We start from the raw sequence: 24230 nt of genomic DNA, 5'->3' as shown, positions 1-24230 counted from the left end.
GTTCAGAGACCAGCTAAAGACCTAACAGAACCAGTTGTTCTGGGGGGGTCTTGCCATGGCATTAGTATTGGTACTGTTTCTTTAGCATGTTTCATAGCTTTAACTTTTTGAAACGCTAAATTCTGAATATTTTTTAAATCATTTGACTTGACCTAAGACTATTTTCCATAGAGATGGAGAAAAGTTCTTTGCAATTTTGGGTGTCTTTCTGTAGGATGAGAAGTGCACATGAAGAAGAAAAAAAGCTAGGAATTTTCTCTAAAATGCTTGTTAAATGACACACTCCATGCAAATGGGAACTTCAGATCTGACTTCTGCTTAGATACATTTCAGTTTATTAAGAAAAGTGGTTCTGCGTAGAAAAATGTGGCAGACGAAAGATTAGGTAATTCAGAGAATTTCTGACACTTTCTGATTTCTGACAATCAAAGTTATAATTTAGGTTGTATACTCCAGATAAATTTTTTGAATCCTTACATGTTAAATGGTTCCTTGTTATGTTTTATTAACAATACTTTTTTTTCAGATTTTATTTTGTGGAATATTTGACTTATTTTTAAAATCATTAATTTTATTATGATCTTGGGAAAACTATTTCCCTTATGTTGTATCTGAAGTTTTCCTCCAAACCTTATATTTCTTTACTAAGAGATCTTTCCATGTCAAAAGGTACATGATGAAACCAATCTTCAGAATTACAAAATGGCAAATTTGCGATACTCTCAGTGCATTTAGGACTTCTGTTATTGGTAACAATCCAAAATCTCATATATGTATTTCACCAAGTTTGTATAGCTTTCATTTGTTGTAATAAAGACTTGTTAATATGAGCCAAAAGTTTATGTAACTGGTAACAATGTTAACTAAGTTTAAAACTTTGCATATATGTGGTAACAACAAAAAAATCTGACTTAACTGTCATTTTTAAAGCACTGTGTAGGAAAATATTTTACCTAAAGAATAAAACCGTCTTTCAGGAACAATCTTCAGAATAAATTGTGATGTCCTAATTAACAAGAAGCAATTTAAATTCTAGTGCAGCAGTATCACATTTCTGCTTGGAGTGATACTAAATTAATCTAAGTTAACAAAAATGTTTATGCAGATTTGGCGTATGTAAGATTTCTGACATATTGGAAGTCTTGCCTTTAGGGATCTAGATCTTATAATCCAGTTTCTCACAATTTATGGTTTCAACTGCTTTGCACACTCGGAAGAAATGATGGCCAGTGACAGAAAAGATGTTTATTTTTTAAATTCAACCAGATAACAGTTCTGAAAGATGCTTGATGGTCCAGCTGATGGATGATTTTCTAACACTGGAAGTAAAGAAATCAACATTGCAGGTTCAAGGATCCTTATATCAACTTGCCAGCGTGCTTCACCCCTGTGCTTGCCAGCGTTTTGAGGATAATTCTGCTCCATGCACCACTGTTCTGTGCTCTCTCTGCTAAAGCTGCTCGCAGTGATACAAATTACAATGGTGACATCATTTGAAGTGATTATTTGAGTGGCATTAAACCACTGTGTGAACACACGTTCAGTATTAAAGTGGCCTCAGTTTAATTAACCTACTTTGCTTCCAAAGTCAAGTAATTTAAACCATTTTAAAGCCACTTTTGCTAACTGAGAGCTCAAATGCAAAAAAAGAAGTTGCTGTTTAGTAATGACATCTGAATACAGCTGCAGCTACTCTTATGTACGTGTCCTGAGCCTGTTGCAAAGTTGAGGTAGTGGGGATTTATTTAGTTCTCATTCTTCAAGGGTGAAGGTAATTCACATTCCTTCTGTTTGCTCCAAACCTGGAATGTACATGAAATCTGGAGATGATTCAGTCCAGCACCATAAAAAATCTGCTGTCAAAAATCACAGCTTGTCCCCCTTCCTGGCTGCTAACAGTAACCTGCAGCATGTACTCCTTCTCTTGTCCTTTTTTCAGGACTCAGCCTGTCCAGGCTTGATGAAATCAATAAATTTCCTTTCCTCCTCTCTTTCTTCCTCCTCTTTCTCCCCTTCCCTACTTCGGCTGAAAAGTCAGAAGCTCCCACTCTCTTTGGCCATGCTCCTTGAATCTGCCCCCAGACCAGGTAATATATCTTGGTATGGCACTTCTAAATGAAGTTATATTCCATATCATGTTCAGGTGCCTAAGCACACTAATACCCAAAAGAGATTAAATGTGTGTTAACTAATAGGAACATGTTAGCATCCATGTTGGGTCAAAGCAAATGTCCATCCAACCTCATATCCTGTCTGCAGCAGCAACTAAACAGCAGATGTGCAGGGAAGAACATAATAACAAGGCAAACACATCATTATAGTTCCCTGCTATGCTCTCACTTTCTAGGCATCCAAAGCTAAAGGAGTAGCTGGGCCACAGGTGATATCTTCGTATTTAACAGCCTTGATGGATTTTCCTCTGTGGATTCCTCAAAAGACTTTACGAACCTTTACACACCTTTGGCATTCACAATGTCTTGTGGCAGGGAATTCCATAGTTTGGCTGCCTATTACAAAAAACAAACAAGAAGTACCTCATTTTTTTCCAAATTGCTACCTGTTAATTTTGCTTGTTAGCCCCTGGTTTTTGTAACACAAAAAAGTGATCAGTAATCATCATCTAGTCATCTTCTTCACTTCTCTCATAACTCTGTAGATTTCCATAATATTCTCCCCTCAAAAACATTATTTTTCCAAGCTAAAAATCCTATCTAGTCTTTCTTTGTACGGAAAATGTATCCTAATGTTGGCCATCTTGGCTGCCCACCTTTGTTTTCTTTTCTTCCTTGTTTATATTCTTGAAATAGAAATAAAATGCACATGGTGTTCCAGATGTGGACAATCAATGCATTTAATTTCACCCATTTCAAAGTCACACTTCTGTTAATTCAGATTCCTTTTCCTGAGTGTCAATATTAACTTGAACTATAATTTAACTGTTTTCCCAGTCAGAAGAATTCCAAGATCCACTATTAACCTTTGATTTCTTTCAGAGACAAATAATGAAAACATCTGAGACGTTACAATACTACTGCAACCAGGGATGTGGGAAAGAGAGAGGGACTGTTTGCACTGAATGGCAGAGCTTGGAGGGTTGTGATCAGTGGCACAGAGTCTAGTTGGAGGCCTGTAGCTAGCGGTGTCCCCCAGGGGTCGGTACTGGGTCCAGTCTTGTTCAACTTCTTCATCAATGACCTGGATGAAGGCACAGAGTGCACCCTCAGCAAGCTTGCTGACGATACAAAACTGGGAGGAGTGGCTGATACGCCAGAGGGCTGTGCTGCCATTCAGAGAGACCTGGACAGGCTGGAGAGGTGGGTGGAGAGGAACCTCATGGAGTTCAACAAAGGCAAGTGCAGGGTGCTGCACCTGGGGAGGAATAACCCCCTGCACCAGAACAGGTTGGGGGTTGACCTGCTGGAGAGCAGCTCTGCGGAGAAGGACCTGGGAGTCCATGTGCCCTTGTGGCCAAGAAGGCCAATGGTATCCTGGGCTACATTAGGAATAGCATTGTCAGGAGTTTGAGGGAGGTGGTCCTCCCCCTCTCCTCATCACTGGTGAGGCCACACCTGGAGTGCAGTGTCTGGTGCTGGGCTCCCCAATGCAAGAGAGACATGGAGCTACTGGAACGAGTCCAGTGAAGAACCACTAAGAGGATTAAGGGACTGGAGCATCTGCCATTTGAGGAAAGGCTGAGAGAGCTGGGCCTGTTTAGCCTGGAGAAGAAAAAGCTGAGAGGAGATCTTATCAATGTGTATAACTATCTGAAGGAAGGATGTAGAGAGGTTGGGGCCAGACTCTTTTCAGTGGTGCCCAGTGATGGGACAAGAGGCAATGGGCACAAACTGAAACACAGGGAGTTTTCTCTGAACATGAGGAAAAACTTTTTCACTCTGAGGGTGACAGAGCACTGCAGCAGGTTGCCCAGAGAGGTTGTGGAGTCTCCTTCCTTGGAGGTATTCAAAAGCCATCTGGACATGATCCTGGACAACATGCTCTAGGTGACTCTGCTTGAGCAGGGTTGGACTAGATGATCTCCAGAGGTCCCTTCCAACTTCAACCATTCTGTGATTCCATGAATGTTAATGTCCTCTGAGAACCAGCCAGTTTTCTTGGTAACATCACAGGAAATGGATTCCTACCTCCAGGCTATGTGCAATTGTCAGCATTCAAGACCAAATGACAGTGTAGGGCCTCAGTGGCCTCAGATACCAAAACACTTAAATCACAGATAAATGCAATTTTATGAGTTACCGACTTCCATGTGCCACAGGAAGGATAGTGTGGTCCAGGAGAGAAGTCAGGTGGGTTAGCGTAGCAAATCCAGATGTGCCGTGCGCAGTCCTTCGGCAGGGCTGTGGGGTCCCATGGGGTTGTCTCTGATCCCTGGCCTCCCCAGAGTTTAAAAAGATGGTCTCAAATTCTGGTGCATGGTCGTGGGGTTCCCCATCAGAGTCTTCCTCTATCCTCTGGTTACCCCCAATATCCTTAGTTATCCGATTGTGTAGGGAATATCTCACTGATGATTAGTCTGTTCAAATTGCTGTCATTTTCTGATTTGTCATCACTGTTGCTGGTTCTCACAGTCTTGTTCCAACCACTTCTGGACACTTTTACACTTCTTGATGCCCAAGAGATTGTATCCATAGTTGGCTATCTATTTCCTTGGGCATGCCAAAACTGTTCAGGGTTCAGTTTGTTGTTTGGGACAGAGCTGATCATATTTCATCTACTACAGCAAAAAGTTAAAGTCCATGGGCTTATGCTAGCAGCTATGCTAACTAGATCTAACTCATGCTAACTGCTACAGAAATGGAGTAGTCTATGGCCATTAAAGGCTCTTCTTCCCCCCCCCCAGATTCCTGTGGCTGCCAGTTTCCTAATTTCCTCTGTACTTGCAACTGGCTACTTGACAACTTGTCAATTGACTGCTCAAACACTTCAAAAAAAAGTGATCTCTGTACAGATTTAAATTATTTATGATAGCAAAGTAGCTGAAAATTAGTCCACTCTTACTATGGAAAAGAAAATGGGACTTAACACTTCCCTAATTGCTAAGAAGGCTGGTCTTGTAAGTAGTCATTAAGGAAGCAATGTAATATAAGGCAATCCTAAAATTTTTGTGTGTTTGCAGTCTGCTGGTGACTCTAATGATGTTTCCCTGATCCCTACCATTGACTACAGAATTACTAACCTTTGGAAGTTTAGCAAACTTTGCTAAACTTTCAGCAGTTGTCTGTTAGTTGAGGCAGCAAGAAGAGTAGGCTTAACAGATGCAAAAAGATTGATCTCACCTAACCTGAGACGTGTTAGGTAACTTGAGACAGTCAGTTAGATCTGAGCTAGTCATCCGGACTCAGTTTATTGTCGATGGAGAAACACTGGCTCTTTGAGATATGATTGATCTCATCCTGGAATAAATGCCAAACAATGTCTCACCAGGCCACTGGAGAGACGGTGGAGATGTAGCTGTCCAGCCCTGAAATATCTGCAGTGAGGTGAGATGAATCCCACCCAATGTGGCTTTCTGGCTGAACTCTAACAGCCTTTAATAGGTCTTTATAAATAATTTTGAGCACTTCCATGCTGTGTTTGCGACATTCTTTCCCCAGTGCAGAATCGTTGCCTGTAAGTTCCATATTGAAAGAGTGGGACATTTCTAACTCTAAGTCTTCTTTTATAGGCAGTGAAGAAAGACAAGAGCATTTTTCAGCACCGATCATCTGACTTAATCTATGCTTATTTATGATTAGTTGGATTGTGCCCTAAGCATTGTTGATTGCAAAAGGGAGTATGGGGTAGCTAGACCAGCTGCAGACATCTCCTTTCAGTCAGATGCTGTGCCAGGAGACGCATCAGACTAGACCTCTCAACCAAGTCGTATAAGGAGCATAAACAAATTTTGGAGGTTGAACCTGAAATATTTGAAGGCTGGTGCTACAGTTTAGTTCAGGTAGGATATGGTGATATAGAGATGGCTCAAACTACTGGGCCGATATGCTGTTCATCATTTCCCTTGGTAACCTCAGTGGAGCTACACTGGATAGTGTTATTCAGATCAGAGTAAAACTTTTTCGGTTGGCTGCTCTGAGTAGACAAAATGGGATGAAATAGAAATAGCATTTATTTTCCATACATAGATTTATTTTGTTGGGTTTTGCATTTCAGCTTTCAAATTAAAGCAATAGTTTACTTTTTTTTTTTTTTTCTTATATCAGTGGTGCATGGTGGGAAGACAAGGGGCAAGGTTATAAGGAAAGCCTTTTTCCCATTAGGACAGTGAAGCACTGGGACAGGTTGCCCAAAGAGGTTGTGCAGTCTCTGTCCTTGGAGATTTGCCTGGATAAAGCCCTGAGCAACTTGGTCTGACCTCAGGGCTGACCCGGCTTGGAGCAGTAGTTTGGACTAGAGACCTCCTTAGGTGACTTCCAACCTGAATTATTTTATGAATCTATGAAAAATTAAATATATTAATACATAAAAGCTATTTCAATATATGTTTTAAAGATCATTAATACAATGTCAGTTTGGTTTGATTAAACCGCCTGCTTCATAAAATATAGCAACATTTTTGAAGAAAGAATGGGACAGTTCTATGGAAACTTTGAACTGCCCTGTTAGTTTATATCCTTTGTTATTTGGTTCTGGAAAATTTATCTTATCCATATAAAATTCAGACTCCAAAAGATGCTCCACAGCCCAAGGCCACTTCGGTAGCTTTCTTGCAAGCAGTGCAGTAGGAGCATCATATGAAGTCCCATACTGACATTCTTGGCTCCTGACATAGCTACTGGGGTACAGACTGCTGGTGCAGCCTAAACTCTCTAACTTTGTGCCTCCATGCATTGCATATCATCACTGGATAAAAGCAGAGTGCAAAATTCTGACTACGCTGAAGACAATAATAGCATTCCAGTTGATTGAATGGGACACAGCTTTTAACATATGATCTTCAACCAATCCTTATGCCAGTTACTTAAAAGAGAATTTCTGTGTGTACTATGGAAACCATAAATCAAAGAGAGAGTTTTAACAAACACGAACTGCAGTCATCTAAGATAAAGAAAAGTAATGTAACAAGGTAATTCTGGCCATCCTGTTCATACTAATTACCTTGCTCGTGCTGATCATAGGAATTGTCAATGTATTTTCACCTCATTCCATATCTCATGAATCCAGTAAATCTAGTAATTGGGAATAACTCTTATTGATTAACTGTCAATTGAATTTGGATGACTGTAATTACAAGAAAAGGGGAGAAAATGTCTTTGACATTAATCTTGTTTCCTAATCTGCCAAAACAGATACTCCTAAAAAGGAAAAAACATTTGGAAGAGAACAATCTAACCTCAAAAAAAATTGAACTACGTATTTTGATATTTGAGAAAGAATTCATAGAAAATATGTTTGAAAGCTAAAATCACAAATTATCAGTGTTTTCTTTGGTTTTCTTATTATTCTTAAACCATGTTGATTTCATTCAACATGCTCTGGTCTTTAATCTGTCAAAGAGTAAGAAAATTTTTCATTTTAACAACATATTGAAGTTCACACCATTTTGCAGGTATTTTGTGATTTGAGGAAAGGCCCAAAATGTACATTGTGGCTTCTGTAACATCAAGAGAAAAAAAGGTTTTCCATTAACACTTTTTATATATCTCTCTATTGGTCAAATTGTTAAATCTAGCCCTGGTCATGTTAAAAAAAAATAAAAAAAAAAAATCACAGCCGCACTTTGTCTGTTATTCTCTCTGAGACTATTAACAACAAAAATGATTTGGGGTATATTTTTGAAGTAGCTCGAATGAACCAGGAACGTTTTTTCATGGTTACTCAATGTTTAGTAATGATCAGCTTCTATTCAGCAATAGATTGAGTACCTCAGAATTGCCCACCCATGAAAAATGTAATTTAGCCTTCTGCTCTTCTGCTTTTGCTGCTGTCAATGGGCATTTTGCTACTGACGTGTGTGACAGCAAGCACAAGCTTTTATTTCCTTTCCTTAATGGTTGTTCACATGTGGAGCAATTTATAAAACCACCTCTATCAGGAAGGATTCTCCATGCCTGATTTCCAGCTCTGGCCAAGGACATGCAGACTCTCCTTGCACTCATGCTTCCTCCTAGTCCCTGTCCTAGGCTTTGTCCAGCAGCAGCTTTGCTTCCTAGATTTGCCTGCTAATAGTCCTGGGGGAGAACAGCAAGACAATCAAAGTTTCTTTTCTGGGATTTGGAAGATAGTTTCAGGGAAGAAAGGAGAGAAAACCATAAAGAAATCTGCTATAAAACCAGAATTGTAACAGTGAACTTCTGAGATCAGGTAGACTTTCAGGGAAGCGCTGTGTGGAGGCATGGGCGTCTGTGGATGCTCTGGCACAAAGCAAGGTAGAGCAATTATTATACTCCCTCTGTGCCTTGCACAGAAATTGTGTCATTTCATGCATCATTCACAACTCTCATTACTGATACCACAACATCTAAATTATTCTGAGCATCAACAAAGCAAATATCACTTTGGCTAGTTTTAGACTTGAAAACTTGTGAGTGGATAATATCATTTTCAATTTACTATAATATCAAGAGATGCACGACTTCTAGACTTATAGCTTGATTTTGAAAAGCTTGAAATACTTGTATTCTGTCTTGAATGTCCCTCTTCCCCTCCAGAAATGTTACTATTTTGTGCTGAAAAGAGGATTTACTTTTCATATTTATTGTTTAGTATGCTTCTTTAATAGGAGAGGTAGGCAGACTGAAAAAAGTAAGAGATTTCACTGCAGTTAGTTTGTCATTAGGCTTAGGCTTGTCGTTAAAAGGTTACAATAGCAGGTCATCCAACAGTTGTCCAGCAAGGACGGTTTAAACTTTTGAAGATGAAGTCTAACTGCTAGCTATGAGGTGGCCTTTGAAAGCCATGTGGAAGTAGTGGTGGCAGCTTCTGGTTGGAAAGACCTGGCTGTGGGCCTCTAGTTTCATCTTCTGTGCAGACACAGCAGCGACCCACCCTGGGTACATCAGTGGAGCAGATGGGATCATTTCAGAGCCTGCCGGGGCTATTGCCTTGGTTCAGCAGCTCCATGGCTTCGTACTGGATCAATAATGTCTTCCTATTGATCATAATCAACTCCAGGAAAATATTTTAGAGAATTCTCCTTCTAGAACTTTTGACTGAGTTTTAGCACAAGGCTGCAGGACTGGATCGTCTTTCTGTGTGTACTCTTTTCAGTTTTTTGAAGGACAAGGACATGTACATTTCACTATAAATATATATGCAGTTCATGGGCTTGCTTTGGGGCTTTTCCCAGCATTAGGGCAGAAGATACATATCCTCAAGGTCTCATTTGGTGTCAACAAGAGCTAAACCACCCTCTAGTCTCCTTTTTTAGTTAAAGTGGTGAAATAGACCCTGTCAGAATGTTTTTCATAGGGTTTATTTTAGATGTCTAATTTTCAACTACATGAACTGTATCTTTTTCTATTCCGACTTGATCTCCATTCACTGTGAAGGGAACCCAAGGTGACTAGCTTAGATACAGATTTCTACAAAGTAGAGACGAAACTCAGGTAAAATTAGCCACACTCTTGAAATCCTAAGTTTGGATTTATTGTACGGAGCCATGTAGCATTTAGTTGAATGAATCCTACCCAGTGCCTAATCAAAATGCACTATGACAGGATGCAAAATATTTATCTAATATAAGCTCACTTGTTTGTTCTGACAGGTGCGCATAAAACACAGACTCTGTGCACAACGCTTCTCGGGTCAAGCGCTATCGTCCACAATACCCTCAGTTAATACCAATAGCGCTAGTGACTCTACCGGTCACAAGTTAAAACAGGTGTCATTTGTCCTCCAGTGACAATTCTGAAGCCAGCATACAATTCTGTGCTTTAGTTAGCTCAGCAGAAATGTGATCAGTGCCTCTGCCTGAACAAGATAAAGTTTGCTCTGCTGGGCGACCCAGCAGCGTACGGGAGCAGTATTTGTGACTGCGAAACTGCAGCCTTCACCGAGGAAGCACCTCCTAAAACAGGCCATAAATACTTCCTGAAAATCTATGGAAGAAGCTAAAATATACCCACAGGTACTCCTTCAGCTGGAGAAAAAAAGCAAAACAGAAATCGTCTTTCCTGTTCTCCAGGTCATCCACAAAAACAGTGAAAAGTGGTAGCTTAGAAGAAGCTGAAGTCAAAAAGGCCTCTTTGAAGCCTCAAAACGACATTTCTCTAGACAACACCATACACCATCCAGCACTGAATTCCCATTACAGCAAAAAAGATCTTCCAGAGAAAGCTGAGGTGGTATTATCATCTCTAGCACCATTACGCTTACAGCAGTCCTTTCTTCTGGCACTTGGAAACTGCTCATTCCCATGCTCACTTCCATGGCACCACCAGGACTGGTTTTCCATCAAGTAGTTTCCACATATTTGCTATTGAAGTTTGGCAGGTTTTACTGTTCCAAATACTGGACTAAAGCAGCACCTTAAGTTTGTCTGAACAGTGGCTCAAGAACTTGTATGATAGTATGTACCTTAAGTAAGGTGGTGTAAAAACCTTAAATTTCTAGAGATCTGCTCACATCCTATCAACAACATGCATTAAAAAAAATTCTGAATAGGGATCTCATTGAAAAATATATAGTTCATATTATTTTCAATTTTCTTAGAAGCCGATGGCTCAGAAAAATTAAACAGTTATTAAACATGCACGGTCAAGCACAGCTGTTTAATTTTCATAGCTTACCTGTTTTGGAATTACTTATCTTGATTTCCTTTTTAGTTGTTACCATTTTTTGGACCGAAACAATGAAAGGAAGAGAAGAATGAAAAATGGCTGAGTTCTTATTTCCTGGTGCCAACAACTTCCGTAAGTTCACGTTTGAATCCTTGGCTGCTATTGAAAAGAGAATTGCTGCCAAAAGGACTTGTCGAAGAAATATTGCAGACCAGAGACCTGAAAAGAAATCACGCCCTCAGCTGGACCTAAAAGCTTTCCAGAAGTTGCCTGCTCTCTATGGAAATCCTCCTCCGGAGCTCATTGGGGAACCACTGGAGGATCTTGACCCATACTACAAAGATCGCAAGGTTAGAGCCAACCAAATTGTTTGGGGTTTAATTTGTTTTATTGTGTTGCTAAGAAGTGTTTATGGAAGGATTTATTAAAACAGCATAGGTTACATGTCCTTTGAAAAATTATCATTGCTCTTTTAAGATTATAATAATGCAGGTGCTTGGCACAGCTGAAAGACATGGAGTAATCTTGTAAAAAAAAGCTGAATTTTGAATTATAAGAATTAAATAATATGAATTTCATTTGCATGGTTTATTCAGCACTTGGATCTTGCTTGAGCCTTCCAGATGGGTCTTGCATGGCATACGTCCATGGGACTTGTGCAGAAACACCATTCAGTTGTACGTAGTGCGCTGTTCCCCTGCACAGCTGCTACAGTGCGTCTGCTGTAAACTGCGCTGAGTCTGGAGATCTGCTCGAAACTGCAGAAGCTGATAGCTGAATGTCATCGACAACAAATGCACTGTACAAATACCTGTCTCACACTTGTACAGAAATCTCCGGTGTTGTTTTGATCAAAAGGATATTGTTAGGTCTAACTGTGTTAGGCCATATGCAGCTGAGTGAAAGCTACTGCATTATAAACTACATCTTGATCACTTTATCCAGTTTGTTTCCCTGTGTTACAAATATTTGGTGATTTAATAATGAAATATTACGCATATATGTATATATATAATTGCAGGGAAGAACCATTTTTTTCCAGACTCATGCCAGCTTTTCCATAAAGTATAACTTATGCCCAAAAAAATCCTTGAAATTTTGGGTGCTACAACCATAAAAGCAATTTCTCTTATTACTTACAAAAAAGTAGGATATAAATAAATAAAATGGATAGAGGAAGAAAAAGAGGTTTTGAGTCAGCTCTACGAGAAATGATAATAATTTTGTAGATTCTCTTAATTATTTTATATGGTTTGAAACCACATTTTCCTTTCTATCTCAATGCTTGTGTTTCACTTACTGATACAATAAATGATCATCTGAGTGTAAACATTATTTAAAAACATTTCCTGAGGAGTCATTAAAACCAACCTACTCCAGCTCCATATTTTAAGTGGAGTACAATTTTTAGTAAAAAACAGAGAAATGGGAAATAAACCATTGGAAATTAAGCTTATTGCTTGAGAAATGATTAATACTTTAACTGATTTCTATAATCTTAGAGCTAGAGGATCACTATCAACATTAGCTTATAATGATAGAGGCTGCAATTCCTCCTTGCACCTCTACATAGTTTAACTCAATGACAGGTCCAACTTATTTAAAGAGAATAGTCATTAGCAAAAGTAGTTCTGTGCACAACTCTTTATAAGGCTTAAGGTTTAAAAAGGAATTTGATATTGAGATTTTTTTCTATTTCGATAGTTAACAGATATTAACTCTTTCATCAATTTTTGATGAAAGGATTGAAAAGTATTACCAGGAGTCTTCCTTTTTAAATAAATAGTTTAAAGTTAAGTCAATGTCAGACTCTTGCTCATCATCAATGATAGCACAATATATAATACAAAAATGTGTTTGCTATTCAGCTTCCAGAAAGCTTTACTGAATGTTTCTTTATTTTTTTTTAAGATTTTCATGGTGCTGAACAAACAGAAAACAATCTTCAGATTTACTGCTACACGTGCCTTATGGATCCTGAGCCCTTTCCATCCACTCCGAAGAACAGCAATTAAAATTTTTGTACATTCATATCCTTTTTGTTGGCTTCATTCATTCTTTTTTATTACAAAGACCTATGTAATACTGTCCTGTTGTATTTTAGGGCATTGAATGAATCTAGTTTCTTCCTCACTCCAGATGACTGCTGATTATGAATGAACTTAGAAATTATTATTGTCTTATGCTCTTGTTCTACTTAGAAATAAATAGTTTTGTGAGTAGTGGGGGTAATGAAGACCGATTTTCTACAAATTTGTGTTTTGAGAATGATCTCTGATGTTGACTGTCTGACGTCTCATAAACAGATATCTCATTCTGAAGCCTTTCTCAGTGAGAAAAATAATAAGGTTCCCATCCTCTAACTCATCTTCTGTTTACCCAAAATGTAGGAATTAAATCTCTGCTTTTGCAACAGCTATGTCAGAGTTGAACAACCACTGGGCAATTTCAAGAAAAAAAGGCTGAGACAGGCATACATACAAACACAGAGAGAAAGTGCAATTTAGTGAACTTAGTTTCTTTAGGTAACCTGGTTAAAAAGTATATCTTTAATATATGAAACTGAAAATTTTCAGGGATGCTTTTGTAGGGAGGAAGGATGCCTTTGGAATAAAAAGTTAATAGAGATCCCCCCCTCACACCTAAATGCACAAGAAGTGACCACGTGCGCGGCGTAAGCTGTGATGACCCTGAGTTGTCTTCGTAGCAGGGTGTGAAGTGTCTCTTGGAGACTTTCCCTGGACAGCAAGATGTATGGCGTTGGTACCTCAGTACTTGTGGTACAGCCCTCACATTTGTGATGATATTTGAAAAAAGCCTACAATTGCAGCCAGGAGGTCTTTTGGGGATGGAGAGGGCAAATGAGGAAAAAGGTAGGTTTCTTTCACATGCACATCGACCTCCCGGATTTCCAAAACTCCTGCGGTGTGACATGAGGAGTGAGATGCAGCTCCAGGGCAAGGCACTTAAGCTTAGGTGTCGATATGTGAGCTAAATACCCACGTCCCCATTAGTCCCATGAAGTCAGAGGGGCCCAGAGAACAGCCAGGCAGCCACTAGAGGTGAATAAACATAAGCATCTAGTGACTTTTAGGAGGCCCACAAGTATCCTGGCAGACCTCCCACCAGCCCCTCAGAAGAGCACAGGTCTCCCCAGTCAGAGTCAATGCTGGACTTCATCTGTGTTGTCTCGGGCAAGTTATTTAACTTTTATGGCATATATATTTATGCAAATATGTGTGTGTGTGTGTATATATATATATATACACACACACACACAAACACACAAGCACACATTATATATATATAAACTACATATTATGAATAAATAAATAATATATTAACCTTGGAGTTTAATAAGGAGTACATTATTATTATCACTGTTTATATTCCAGTGGTGATCAAACTGTTACCTGAAAAGTCCCAGTCCGAGCACTGAAAAGTTCACAATTTAACTGAAGATAAAATTCCAGAAATTACCCAGATCATTAAGGGGAAGAGGAGAGGCAGAAAGAAGTGAGAAGAAGTGAAAGACATTTTAGGCCTATGAACTTGCACCAAATTTCTTTGTGCAAGGAAAGCTGAAGTTTTAGGCTATTTGATAGCGGAGTTCAGTTCCCAGCTCCGTTCCACCTTTCCCTGAGGCCTTAAGTAAATCAGACAGTCCATGTTTAACATTCCCCTGCTATAAAATGAAACTAAAAATGCGTCCTTCCCCTGACTCTTTATCGACATTAGTTTACCTAAAAACCTGAGGTGTTAGTGACAATTTTACCAAGTTTACAATGCCCAGAGCAGTGGATGTCTAGCCTATACTGGAGTCAAGCTGTTGAAAATAATGACAGCAGTGTATTGTGATCTAATGTGAACCAAAATTGTTAAATTCCTATGCGTACAGTTCTTACACATGCTGTAAGCCCTAAATCAAATGTTAGCTCTATAACTGATAAAACATCTAGTTACATTTTCTGATTTGATGTCAAATTCTTTGCCTTCACTCCTGTTACATTATTCACTTGGTTTATTATGTGCACTATTATAACCAATTGCGTGTTCATGGCTCTGACTGAGTCATCTAAGGTTTCTCAATCTTCTTCTTGGAACAGGCAAGTTGAGTAAGTATCTCTGGGTATGTATGTATTTCAGTTCTGTAGTTTTAATTAATTAGTTAGCCATCTCTTGCAGTCTTCATCCAAAAGAGTTTAGAGGGGATTTTGTAGAGAATTTACTTGGGTTAGGACTCCAGCATTTTCTGCTTTGAAGGAAAGGGTTTTTTTTTTGTCTTTAAATTCAATTGCTCATTACAATAATTTTGGATTTACAGAAGAAAGTGAGCATAGATTAAGTTCCACGAAAGTGCTATTGAACTGGAATATTTGTATCTTACTGTTCCATTTTGTTGTCCCATGTTCTGAAGTTGCTCAATGGTTATTTGTTCGTTATCAAGGCAAATTTCCCATTGGTGTCAACACTGATTAGGCATATCAAGAGCTGCTGTCTTTTTAAATTCTTTTTAATAGTTTTTAAATGCTTAGTGTTTCCACTAATAAAACGTTCTGTCAGATGCTTCTGGCCTGTAGGATGCTGTCAGAAAGTAAAGCTCTTATCTTCAGCACTGCCAGCACTTGCTTTATTGCATCACGGTAAATCCATGCCTTTGGAGTCATATTAAAGCTGGATAATCCCAATTTTGTATTTTTTAAAGTATATTCCAGCTCTTACACTTCGGCAAAAAATGTTAAAATAAGAATCCTGCTAATTCTAACATACAAAGCAAAGGAAAAGATTCCAAAATGCGTAGTTTTAAAAACAGTCCTGCAATTGTTTCTATTTCACAATACGTAACACTGAAACTGTTGGGAATGGCAAACCTACGTCCAAACAGGAACAAGACTCTGTATGGTATTAACATACGTATCTCCAGTCGACACTGGGATGCCTCCCTATGTTCCTATGAGAAAACCAGAGTTTATGTGCTGTTGGCATTGAAACTACTGTTCAAACGCATTTCAGCAATAATTTGAGAATACTTCTTTCTAAATGAAAAGGGAAGCACTGCATCCATATAATTTCTTAATGCATTTTCTGACTACCAAATGAATGCCTTTTGAATTCTGTAGGGAGATCTCTGTCTTGTTGAAATGATAAGTGCACTCAGTAAGTCCAGAAGAGCTTTTACTGATAATTTTCCATTAATAAGAATAATTGCCATCTTAAATTGAAAATCCTGTACTCCTGTATTTCTCTAAGTGTTTTAAACACTCTGCACAGAAATGGAGGTTGCTTGCCCAAAGTAAATAATACACAGCATATCGCACATTTGCTTGACCGCTTGAAGCCAGAGGAAGATAGGAATTTCGATCATTATTTTAACAAGTGTCCAGAAAAATTGTGCTTCTCAAATTACAGGGACTGGCATGAAAGCTTTAGAAAAAAAATGTTAAATGCCAAAAAGCCTGCCACAGATTTGCATGTTAATAGCCATATCCAGATTGTTGTCAGCTGCTGTCTCAAACTACACACTAGTCAGATACTGATGGAATACCCTGAAATCAATAGGAGTCTTCCCATTACTTCTCTGGTTCCTTGCCCCAGACAGTGAATAGTCTGACTGTGTCTCCTATCCTCTTCCATTAATTGCTAATGCTGCTGTTTTTCTTTGGCACTTTTCTCCCTTAGATTCACTTTCACTAGCATTTACACTTTTGAATCATTGATAAAAATATTGGCAAGAGGATTCTGTCTAAATGAATTTACTTTCCTTCGAGATCCATGGAACTGGTTGGATTTCAGTGTTATCATTATGGCGTAAGTGGGGACATATAAAATATAGATTACTTGCACTCATGCTCTGTTTTTCAAGTTTTTATTGCAGTCGTGCAGAGGCAGTCTGCATGTGCACAGCACAAAACAGGTTTGTGGGTCATAACTGCATCTGAAAACTCTGTAGAACATCGAGTCTTCCCTATGTTTTACCGCCCACTGTATAACAGCAATATGTTAGTCTCTCAAGACAGGAATAGAGAATCGTGCAGAGCAAGCTGTAGTTAATCTGTTCAATGCCATTGCATGTCACTCAATGGTCCTTTTACATGAACGGCTGCATTTCAGTCAGTGTGATGTAATAGCAGTACTGTCAAATACAGATATACTGATAGTGTGGATGAAAGTGTAATTTTGAAAATAGAATGATATGTATAGAAACCAGAATACTGGATTAAATTTGGGTTCTTTATGTCCAAAATCATAGTTTGAGCTTCAGTTTGCAGTAATCAGAAAGTTTTTCTGCTAGTTAGAGCCAGCTACAGAAGAGAGATGGAATCAAACTGTCTCAACCAGTGTTTCAGTCTCTGACTGCAATGGACAATTTTGAGTAATTTTATTGTTATCTTTGGTTATATTTTAAGTGCATGGCATTTTAAGATGCTGACACAAATTCAGTTGTGCACAAGCCAAGGACTACCTTATAGGGAAATTCTAATAAGCAAGAAATGGCTTTTTGTTTTCAGGCACTTCAGAAAAGTCCTTGAAAGTTTATTAATGCTTAAAATATACTGAGAAGGATTAGTAGTTAAGAATGACCACTGTAAAATAATTGCCCTGTTTACTCAGTTTAGCAGCTTGACGTGTCATGTCTTGATTTTACAGGTATGTGGGAGCATTTAGTAACTTGGGGAGTGTGTCAGTCCTTCGGACGTTTAGGGTTTTGAGAGCTTTAAAAACTATTTCCATAGTCCCAGGTAAGAAGCCTCATTTGTTGAATAATTTGTGCTAGTTACAACCGATTATTTCTTCCAAACAAAATCTTGGGGTTTTCTTTTTCTTTTTTTTTGTTTCCCTTGTACCTTTACTGATTGCAGACACAGTTGAATTTGTGGACACAAATAGTGCCCAGTCAGAAAAATTAGAAACAATCTTATTCAAACAATCATATTCAATTTATTTTTACTATGTTTTTAAAGATTACAAATTAAGAAACAGTGGGTTGCCCATGTTCTCTTTCTGGTCTTTTTGATCATGTTCATTATTGTTTCTAGTGCTCACAGATTCTTCAAAAGGTATCAGTATTGGAGATTTCATTTGAATTACACATATTCCTCTTTCTGGATAAGTAAAACTAGACTATCTCTGGTTCCTCATCCTTGCATAAATGTATTACAGGGAATAAAGAAACCTCTCTATCACCTTGAATGTGGCAGGGTCAGTCAAATGAGGAAAAAATATTGTTCTCATGTTAGTTACTCTCTCCTTCAAACTATACAAATGTGATATGTGAAGCTCAGTTTTTCAGTCTGTTTTCCCTTGTATATTATCTCCCTAGGACTCAAGATCATTGTAGGTGCACTCATCCAGTCTGTTAAGAAACTTGCTGATGTGATGATCCTGACCGTTTTCTGCTTGAGTGTCTTTGCCCTCATTGGCCTCCAGCTTTTTAAGGGCAATCTGAGACAAAAGTGCATCAGGAACCATACAAAGCTCGATGATCTTGTTTATTCCAGTAACAAAACATGGGAATCCTTTGAAATGTTTGCTAGTGATACAGGTGATTTTTCTTCTTCCCTCTTTTTCATAGGACACTATACACACATATGCATGCATGTATAAACACCTGTTGCAAATCGCATTGAATATTTGCATGAATTGTTATCTGAGCATGATACTGGTCTTCAGACTGCTATAACAACTTGCAAACATCCAGCAATACTTCCCTTCCCTTCATCATAAGAAATAGCACTCCCAAAGTTTTCAATAATGTCCAGCTCTGCTTCCCAGAATGACATGACAAGAACTGAAACACACATTAGCTCATTATCTGATGTAATTCCCCAAAGTTTGGCTTTTATTCCATGCTGGGGAGTTTTAAACATCTACATTTTGCTGCCCAGTTAAGCACTCTGCAGATTAAAAGAGAGGAATTTGCCTAAAAGTCAGTTAAGTTACTTTTTTCTTCACATCATATATATCTTATATACAGATATACATTTAATATCTTATATATATCTATATCTATATCTATATATCTTTTATATATATGACTTGACTGACGTTGGTGATGAAAGACTAGACCAGAGATCTGAAAACGTACTGAGCCATTCTCAGAGGAATTGCAACTGTAAGATGCAACTCCGAAAGGAAAAGCATGGAAATGAAGGAAAAGCCTCAATACACAGGAAAAAATATACACAAAGTGGACAATGTACATACCCGAACTATGAGGAAAGTTTCATCACTGCAGGAAATCTCCACCAGAGAATTCAGACATAGCAGCAATTATATACGGAGAAAAGTGTTCTACCAGAGAAATACATAAAGAAGACATACGGGATTGCTGTTTGTATGCACTGAATGAGGAAGATTTGTTCATATTTCTTTAATAACCTGATAGATCAGGAAAAAAAAGTCTTTATATAAATGAGATGTGAGGAAATATTTTTTTGAAGAAGCTCTTGAACTTACCAAATAAACCTACTTAAGGATCAGGTCACTTACATATACAAAATGTTAGGATAATCATAAGTGGAAGGAAATTTTAAAAGAAACTGGGGCAAAGTCCAGAATACCACACAAAAGAGACAATTGATGTGACAGACTTTGGCTAGAGATAGTGATTTGCTGTGCCAAAGAAACAAAAAACCAAAACCACCTCATTCTTTCCTGTTATTTATTAAATGTAGACCATTGAAGCAGTATTAAGGCAATGACCTGGAGGAAGAAGGGATGAAGAAATTCAAAATCTGTGTTTCTTCACAAGTGCCACACATATTGCATTGGTAATGACAGCAAAAAAAAAAAAAAAAAAAAAAAAAAGGAAGGTCCAGGCAGGTGTAACATAGGCCAGGTGACAATTCCTACAAGATACACGACTCACACCACTATCAGCCCGCTTCTCTAGTAGAGGATTTTCTTGTCTTTTTTTCACTGCCTACTTTAGACCTGACTTGGTGTGAAGATCCCATAGCCAACCAGGAGAACTAGATGTTAGTATGATTAAGTTCTCCTCTCTCTGACGCTTCCCTGCTCAATCTTCTTAAAAAGCATTTTCTCGGTTTGCAGGAGCAGAGCCAAACAAAGTTTTGGTGGAAAAGAGCCCAGACAGTGACTCCTTCCTTTAGAGTGTATTTACACCATATGGTGTGGCAAGATATTATGCCGGCTCTGCTCTGAACTCTGCTTAGATCTGGGAAGCGCCAGGAAGACACTAGACTAGCCTTGCATCCTGGATAATAAAACTACATTGTAATGGGGTTAACAGCACTGAAGCTATTACTTACAGTCTGCTGCTAGCTCGGGCATCAGAGAAACTCATGCGAAGAAAAGGGGAGGACACCAAAAAGGGCACAGTTCCAGCATCTGAATGGACACATCTGTATCTGTTGATGAAACAGGGCTACGACCCGTCATCTGGTTCAGCATGGATATAAACCATGTGGATATAAACCATATGCAGATATAAACCATGGCATGGCATGGTTTATACCCACACAGCCAAATGCTCTTCTTCCTCAGAACAGGGCTTGGTTTGTGCAGCTCATCGGAAACAGAACTGGCCCAAACTACCCCAAACCGTGTCCATACGTTGTCCTGGAGGGAGTTCGTTGCCACAGGCCGAAACTGTGCCAGAGACTGAGCTAACAGTTACTGAACTTGGGATGGTGCTTGGGCCTGTGCCCTCTCATTATCAAATTACTTCACGCAGATATGGCCGAAATGGAAAATATTTTAAAAACGCTCTGTTTTGAGGGCTGCCTAAAGTCTGAAATGTATGCATGCACATATGCATGTGTATAAAAGTAGACAGGACATCTTGGAATATATTCCAGTCACTGGGAGAGCAGGAAATATGTCTTTCTTCCTTTAATGCTCATTTCATATTTGCTGCACAGCAATTTGTATGCATACGTACATACACTTACAGGTCACTGGCTATTTATCACTACTCATATTAAAGGTTAGAAGGTCCATGTTAGAGAGTGCATTGATTTTACCATTCTTTCTTCTTTTTTTTTTTATAGAAAACTTTGCTAAGAAGGAGGGCACCTCAGATATTTTACTATGTGGTCCTGGTGCTGGGTAAGTGCACTTAAGAATATTTCGTGTTTTGAAATTGTCTCTGCTTCATTGCTTCTGTGCTTACTCAATCATAAGAGGTGAATACAACATACAGATTCCATGTTTTCCTTGACAACAGAAACAGAAACAAAGGCAACAAAATCTAGCAAACAGTAAGATAATTTAATGCATGTAGAGAATGAAGCATGAACCTGCAGCTGGCTTATTCAGGTCTAAATTCCTTCAAGCCCCTCCAGAAGATCCTGCCCGAGGTCATGTTGATTGCTGTCTCAGGGGTGCACCCCCAGTTTTGCAAAATGGGCATTATTTAGTCGGGATGTGGCTCAGAGGTGAAAACCAAAGCAGAGAGCCTCACAGCGGGGCTGGACTCTCATTTTCACTTCATTTTCTGCGGACTCTTTTCAGTGAGGAAGTGTTGTTGCCCCGCTGTACCCTGCTCTTGCGCTTACCAAATGCACATCCGACATCACCTTTGCCAGCGCTACCGGCCAACACAGTCACACTTGATACCAGTTGGAGTTGGAAAGAGTGAAGTGTGGGGAAGGAAGCAAGATTAACCTCAGGTTTCCTAACATTGAGAGGGGATTCATCCTAGATGCAATAAAATTTAACTCAAACCTTTCCCTTCCCACCTGATGTAGGAGTGAAATGAAAACACTGAGGGCCTCCAGTATAGCTCGGGACAGACACACTTCTCCCCATGAAGGTTTGTGAATGTTGAACTAGGAGAACAACACACACACATTTGGAGGGCGAGTTTGGGTCTGGAGGGAGACTTGGCCACTTTGCAGCGAGGGGCAGGGGGTGAGGACCTGGAGACGAGGGAAGGTCGGTGGCAAGGGGAGGCCTCTCCTCTCCTTCCTCCTCCTCCATCCAGCCTGTCGTCTCCTTTCTGCTGTTGAAAGTTAGGTACTGCTTTTTCTGTCCTCCCACCATCCTTCTTTCCGGTCAAGTACTGCCTGGAGTAGGTGGGGAGTGCAGAAAATTGGCTTGCAGGGTAGTATAATGCATAACTGAACAGTAACCCGGGCTCTCAGGTGAGCTGAAGTTGTTTTTCTCGAAATCTGCATGGTTGAAAGAGCTTTCTATTACTACCTGTAGGACCTGCCCTCCAGAATATGTATGCAAGAAAGTTGGGCCAAATCCTGATTATGGTTTCACCAGTTTTGATACGTTTGGCTGGGCCTTTCTTTCCTTATTCCGGCTGATGACACAGGACTGCTGGGAACGCCTCTATCAGCAGGTACTGGCTCCGTACAGTGCAGAACTGATCCTCCGGGTAGGGCAAGAGCCGAAATGGAAAATGCTTAGAAAGGACCAGAAACCTGAAATAATGGCAATAGCTGCAAGTCATGGAGCCCGCATCCTCCCTTCTCCCTTCCAGCAAGCTGCGGTCTTTGCCGGACTCCTTGAAAAAAGGGATGCCAAAGGGCTTCCCAACACTACCCCTCTTATCCCACTGTCTCAGGGACTTCAGAAAGGGACTGAGATGGTCCTGGGTTGTCCTGCAGAAACACAGCAGTGCCATCTTCCCCAGGAACACAGGCACCCTCGCAGGAGGTATGATTAGAGACTCACAGGCAATTGCATAGGTAGAGGGAGAAAGTGGGTGAAAAAAGTCCAAGGAGGATCTATTTCTATTTAAGCTTCCTCAGGTACTTTTTTCTAATAAGGGAAATGTTTCAGAAAGAATTTCAAACACACTTTGAAAGACTATTTGGTATTTTATCTGGTAATTTTTATCTCTGGGGTGTTGTTCTTGCAGACGCTCAGAGCTTCTGGGAAGGTGTATATAGTCTTCTTTATACTGGTCATCTTTCTGGGCTCATTTTATCTAGTCAACTTGATTCTGGCGGTGGTAACGATGGCGTACGAAGATCAGAACAAGGCCACCATTGCTGAAACTGAGGCAAAAGAAAGGAAATTTCAGGAAGCCATGGAATTATTACAGAAAGAACGGGAGGTAGGTAATTTTGGCCCTTGCAAACATTAACCTGGGTGTGCTGCTAGTAGTCACATAAGAAAAAAAATCAGTCTTTTCTCATGAGTAGCTGTATACAGTAGTCACTTACAGCAACAGGAGCAAATGATAATTTATTAAAAGTAGTGATTCCTAGAGCAATAGGAGCAATTCCTTGTTCATCTGTATTTTTTTCCTGTGAAGCAATGAATTTTTGTTGTGGATAATGAGCTTTAAAAATGGCTGTTACTGCAAGCAAAGTAGCATTTTAAAATCTGGAAGATGTAAAATTCCATCAGCTAGCAGTTTACAAAAGATGATATAATCTTTTTCTTTTTCTTTTTTTTTTTTTTTTACTTTTCTACTACTCCAGCCTTGTAGATTGCTGAGCAGAGAAATAAACAGTAATTCAGCTGATCAGCTGCATTAACATCTGAGCCAAAGCCTATGGTAGTTGGATGAAAAGTCTCTCTAACTTAAATGGCTTAGAGGCTCCTGGAAGGCAATACTGCTGTGTTTTGAAAATACTGCTCTAAATCCAGTATGGGAAGGGAAGTCAGCCACAGTGCAAATACAGTCCTAAGGATACCCAGTGAGAAGACTGAATTTGAACACTGTTTAAGCATTTATTTTGGGGGGAAAAAAAGATATATTCTGCAGCATCATTTTCAAAATGAGTATTTTTATTGTAAGCAAACCTGCCATATGGAAGAATAGGAGCTATAATATGATTATTTTGCCCCTGGCAGGAACAATACATGTGATCACATAGCATACTGCAAATAAGAAATTTTTCAGTGCTCCATATGTCGTGGGGATTCTCTCCTCTTTCTTGTAAAGCCATCGTATATTGGAAGATTGTTAATGGGTGTTGTGAAACCTAAATTGTTAAGAAGAAAAATACAGAGCACACAAATGTTTTCTTTCTGCTTATATTCTAAATACACAACAAGAATTTCATCTATGTTTTTGCTTTAATTTTAGTCACTGGCTGTTAGAGGAATTGATATCATGTCAGTTAGCTCCTTTGAAGTCTCTTCTTTGTCTACTAAAGAAATCAAAGAAAGAAGCAATAGGAAAAAGAGAAATAAGTCCCTGGGGATAGAAGATTATGAAGAAGAACAATTTCCCAAGTCACAGTGCACAGACAGTCAACGAAAGTTGGTAATCTATTGTCTGAATCTGAGATCCTTACAGCTTTGCCAGTTTTAATTCTCAAACAAATTACTTGAAAGCACAAACCAAATCCTATTATAAAGGCTGATCACTCTTAAGCCTTTAAAATAAACAAGCTTTTGGGATGAGGAAGCATTATATGTAAAATTTCATTTGAAAAGGAAATATTGTAGGTGAAGGATAGCAGAAGAGCTATAATAAATGTTAAAATATATTTTCTGTAACACTGAGAAATAGAAAAAAGTGATCTGGTATCATAATTTAACTTATGTGCCATCATTCTTTGT

General features: G+C 39.1%; 1 protein-coding gene across 1 annotated transcript in view; it reads left to right on the top strand.

Moving 5' to 3' along the window:
* Window positions 1-10831: 10831 nt before the first annotated feature.
* The window catches only part of LOC106490268 (sodium channel protein type 5 subunit alpha-like), a 36920-nt gene continuing 23521 nt past the window's right edge, over window positions 10832-24230 (top strand). The window contains exons 1-10 of the mRNA XM_067292201.1: window positions 10832-11086; window positions 12648-12766; window positions 14744-14851; window positions 16416-16544; window positions 17385-17476; window positions 18058-18279; window positions 20750-20807; window positions 21909-22050; window positions 22573-22770; window positions 23752-23931. Of these exons, the coding sequence (XP_067148302.1) occupies window positions 10832-11086; window positions 12648-12766; window positions 14744-14851; window positions 16416-16544; window positions 17385-17476; window positions 18058-18279; window positions 20750-20807; window positions 21909-22050; window positions 22573-22770; window positions 23752-23931 (1503 nt within the window). The remainder of the gene's footprint in view (window positions 11087-12647; window positions 12767-14743; window positions 14852-16415; window positions 16545-17384; window positions 17477-18057; window positions 18280-20749; window positions 20808-21908; window positions 22051-22572; window positions 22771-23751; window positions 23932-24230) is intronic.

Source organism: Apteryx mantelli, chromosome 2 (assembly GCF_036417845.1).
Source record: "Apteryx mantelli isolate bAptMan1 chromosome 2, bAptMan1.hap1, whole genome shotgun sequence".
Taxonomy (NCBI): Eukaryota; Metazoa; Chordata; class Aves; order Apterygiformes; family Apterygidae; genus Apteryx; species Apteryx mantelli.
The sequence above is the reverse complement of the archived record's forward strand: the minus strand, read 5'-3'. Positions and strand labels throughout refer to the sequence as shown.